The sequence below is a fragment of the Vicia villosa genome, unplaced genomic scaffold, assembly GCF_029867415.1.
Source record: "Vicia villosa cultivar HV-30 ecotype Madison, WI unplaced genomic scaffold, Vvil1.0 ctg.001445F_1_1, whole genome shotgun sequence".
NCBI classification, from domain to species: domain Eukaryota; kingdom Viridiplantae; phylum Streptophyta; class Magnoliopsida; order Fabales; family Fabaceae; genus Vicia; species Vicia villosa.
The window spans coordinates 493,509-498,330 of record NW_026705620.1 but is presented as its reverse complement, the minus strand read 5'-3'; the positions used below and the strand labels follow the sequence as shown (position 1 = coordinate 498,330).

Genomic DNA, 4,822 nt, shown 5'->3' with positions numbered 1-4,822 from the left:
ATTAAGAAGAAAAGTGAAGTGATTGAGGTATTTTCCAAGTTTAAATCTATCTTCGAAAGACAAAGTGGTTGAAAGCTCAAGATATTGAGGATTGATGGTGGTGGAGAATATGTGTCGAAAGATTTCGACACATTATGCGAAAAAAAAAAGAATTGTGCATGAGGTGGTGTCACCCTATACTCCACAACAGAATGTAGTTGTACAAAGGAATAATATAACCATCATGAACATGGTGAGAAGTATGTTAAAAGGCAAGCATTTACCTAAAGAGTTTTGGGGTGAAGTTGTGTCGACTGCAACATACATTTTGAACAGATGCCCGACAAAGAAGTAAGAAGGAATCACGCAAGAAGTATGAAACTCACACGATTTAGATATTTGAGTTATTCATCATGTTCTTGGTACGAAAAACATGTAACAGTAAAATATTATATATATATATATATATATATATATATATATATATATATATATATATATATATATATATATATATATATATATATATATATATATATATATATATATATATTTGTTTATATTGTTGTTGTTGAGTAATTGAGATATTGTAAGTTTTCATATTGAGATATATATGGTTGTTCTTTATGTTGATGGGGTTATGTTGTTGTTGTGTTATTGAGATATTGTAGGCTTTGGTGTTGATGAATTTGTGTTATTGAGATATTTGTAGATTTTCAAATTTTGTTATACATAGCTGCGAGGATTGGCTAGTTTTCGAAGTTGTTCTTCTGCCTATTATAAGGCTTTTGAATCAGGAAGTGTTGTAGGTAGAGAAAAGGATGCGATATTGCTTCAATGGTTATCAATGTTGGATGAAACATCACGTGAAATAGTCAGACACAGACGCGTTTGTCCGCTGGTTGAACTTTGTCAATCCACAAATTTCATATGGTACTATTGGGTATTTGAAGAAACTCACTGAGATGTTTATTCCAGGAGCTAAAATATTACATGAGGGATTAGAAAAAGGAAAATTAAGTTTATTTGATAACAAAATAGTGAAAAAAAGTCTTGCATCCTTTTAAAGTCTACACAATACTTTAAGATAAAGTTTACACATACTCTTTTAAAGTTGTTATATTTGTTGACATGTTAGAAATTTAAGTCTCTAACTATGAACATTATACTTTTAATTGCAGGGACTCTAAATTGAAGTTAGGTACTACAATAAGGTTTTCAGGAGAAAAAACATTATATGGAAGAAAGCCAGCTCCAGTAATGACTCCATTCTCATCTAGAGAACCTTATAAAATTCATCCATCACTTGGTACATTATTTGAGCACTATGCGTCTTACACAGAACTATTATCCGCTGTTATCTCACGTTGATTCATGGCATCACATAGAACTATTTCTTTCTTCTCTTGTTGTTCCATAGTATCACAAAGAATAATCCCTATAGTTTCTGGCAGATACAACAATGTAATAGTGGATAACATTATCACAACTCCAAACACTCCATATGAGAATATATTGTTCTTCCTTCCGGCAGATACCAAAAACGGACAGAATATGCAACCAAACACCACAGACTGTCTCACCAACGATGTTGCCGTGTTTCTAACGCGCGTCGGAAACAGCTCTATAACGTATATCAGAAACAGATCATAAGCTGTACAAGCACCAAAGAATGCAACCATTGCCAACACCACTTTACCTGTTGCTACTCTATGCTCAAGAACAACACACATCACTGAACAAACCCCACTTAAGATCGAGAAAACAAGAACCGAAGCTTTTCTTTGACAGTTTTCCAAGAGATATATTGCTACACATGTAGGTATTTCCATGGAAGCACTAATAACTCCAGTCAAATAAATGTTGAATCCCAAATTTCCAACAGTTAGTGGCATACCATAGTAAACCATTCCAATACCAGTTCCAATAATCATAACAGCTATGATTCTCTTAAGAGCCCATCTTTTATGAAACAACTCACCTATTGATGAGTAAAGTTGAAATATTGAAGCTTTTTCTTTTCTGGGTGGTTTTGGTAAACTCGAAGCAAAATTATCGGTATTATTAGTTTCTTGTGATGATACCATTTTAAGCATTTTCGAAATTTCTTTCTCGTTACCTTGCATAACAAGCCACCTAGGTGATTCGGTAACGAAGAAATAAGCAATGACACAGTAAACAATCCCAGGGATTGACGACCAACGGTAAAGAGATTTCCATGACGAGTTTCGGTTGATATAAGCCAAACCAGGTAAAGACATGTACCCCATAGCAAACATAAAATACTCAACAATTCCTACTCGGAATCGCCAATCAACGTTAACTTTTTCGGTAAGCAAAACAAGAGCACATGTACCAATCGACGAACGCCAGAAGCCGATCATGAATTTCAAGGCGGAGTAAATCCAAACATTGGTGGATAATATTATGAGCATGGAAGTTATTGACATTGAGACACAAGAAAGGATTAGCATGTTTTTTCTACCAAGAGATGAATCCGCTAATGCTGCAAGAAAGAAAGATCCAAGAAGACAACCAATGAAGAAAGAAGATTGAGGTAAACCAGTGATGAAAGTGCTAGCACATTCAAGGTTCCAGTGAGAAATGATTGTGTTTGAAGGGTGAGTGTCCCAAGACCAAGAAGATCTTGGGAGTTTACAGATATCAGAAGATGAAGAACATGATGAGTTTGTGGTTGTGTCAGTGCAGTGCCATTTAGGGTAATTATCAGTGTAAATGCTAATGAATGATTGTTGTGCATCAAAGAACATTGAAGCTGCTACAAGAACAGCTTGTAAGAAATCCAACCACCCAAAATTTGATAAACTTTTTTCTATGATTTCATCCCATGATAACATTGATTTGTTTTGTTGGTCAACATTGGAATGAGATTCAGTTACATTAGTTTGTAAAGAACCTTCCATAGCTATTGCTAATGTGTTTTGGTTGCTATGATGTTTGAGGTTGAGGAGTGTGAGAGATGAGTGTGTGGTTTTATAGTGCACAAAAGATCTTATGGTTAGGCTCATATAGGGAAGTTAAATAATATTGGAAATTGAAAAGTTTTAATTACATTTGTTTCTCAAATATAATTTTAAAAAAATAATGTTGAAACATATTAGTTTATACACATTTTCAAGGTATTTTTTCATATTGTTTAAAATTTTAAAGCCTCCTATCAAAATTTATATGCTAACAATTTGATTAAAAAGGTAGATTATGTATGGGAATATAACTCTCTTTTAACATATTTTTCCAATTATGTCACCACTGAAAAATGTGCATGTGCAAAAAAAGCTTTGTTTCTATATTCTTCTACTATACTAGAATATTAGTCAAAAAGGTATAAAGGTATGTTGTTGTGAAATAATAGAATAATAGAATAATTATTCAAAGTTTAATTATACCAAAAAATTTGATGTGTGGAGACAAAGAACCACAATAAATGATCTTCACCAAAAATAATTCTCTTTACAATAAGACGATGATTTTGAATAAGATAATGTAAGGACAATAAACACAATAATATGTGTTTATCCAATTCGATCAAACGACCTACTCTATAAGAGAATAGCTTTTCAATTTATTATACTTTCAATGGCTGTTACAAAAGATTACAAATGAGTTATAAGAAAATATATACTACCAAGGTTCTCAATAACAAAATATATTTTCTACTCCTAATTGTTTTTCATTCTCTCCAACTCTCTATATATTAATCTCACAAACTCAGTGTTTAAAAGTGTTTCTAAATACCCTTAAATATTTTCAAAGATTTCCAAAATTCCAAGAACACAATCTTAGGAATTTACCCTTGCTTCTATAAGGTTACCAATAGGATTTTCAAACCATTCTTTATGTCTTCAACAATAAATTTTGAAGGTTATGATGGCTAGTATGCAAAAGATACACATTTATAACCGTTGAAATCCAACGGATCAATAACAAATTCAAAACATAACTCATAAACAAACAGATCCACTAACTAAAGCAACAAAGCTCTATACACACAAACCGAGAAAATCAAACCCTAGCTCCGACGAACAAAACTACACGTCGGACCCAGGCCCACTAACGCGTCATTGCCACCAGCATTCCACCACACCAGCTCCACTACCAACCTCATTTTGCACTATCGCACCAGCTCCGTTGTCGGATTCACTTTGCGTCGCCTTGTGAGCTCCGCCTATAACCTCACTCAGAGCCACCACGCCAGTTTTGCTGACAACCTCTTTCGCGGCCATGCCATCTTCGTCGACTTCTAAGATGAATGTGATTTCTGCAATCTCAAAATATATTTTCTCTCTTTATCACTTAAGGTTTTAAGACATACTTCAACATTCTCTACTATTACTTGAAACTGTGGTAATGTCAATTTACTCATCAAACACCTTGCAGCTCTCTGCCAATTTAAAATCTATTGAATAAATTTTATCACTTTCAAGTTTTGCTTGAACCTTTATCTTTCCACTTGTTCTCAACCATATTTTTCTATTTCAAAAGTCTAATGAGACCTCAATTAAGATTCTTCAACCATTTTTGACTCCACCTGCTTTTAGATGCGTCCTTAAAGATCCATGTTTATGAGTTTTGCAACTCTATAACCACATTCAAAATATAACACCCAAGGTCTGCATAATCATATTTTTGAGATGGTACAATCTCCATCCTTACCTTATTATGAGTCAATTAATAATCAGAGGCATATGTAATCGTTCCCTCACAATTACTAATATCCATAATAGGAACTTTCACCTCAAAATGAGTCTTCTCCGCCATAGTTTCTAAAAGCTTCATCTTTGAGTTTTTACTCTTCTTATTGTGACATGACTCACCTAAAGCA

The 4,822-nt window shown here is 33.5% G+C and overlaps 1 protein-coding gene across 1 annotated transcript; it reads right to left on the bottom strand.

The window, feature by feature from the left end:
- Positions 1-1,305: 1,305 nt before the first annotated feature.
- On the bottom strand, positions 1,306-2,922 carry LOC131635212 (organic cation/carnitine transporter 2-like). Its single transcript, XM_058905815.1, has one exon. The coding sequence runs from the start codon at positions 2,901-2,903 to the stop codon at positions 1,314-1,316; it is 1,590 nt and encodes a 529-aa protein (XP_058761798.1). The 5' UTR covers positions 2,904-2,922; the 3' UTR covers positions 1,306-1,313.
- Between the last annotated feature and the right edge of the window lie 1,900 nt (positions 2,923-4,822).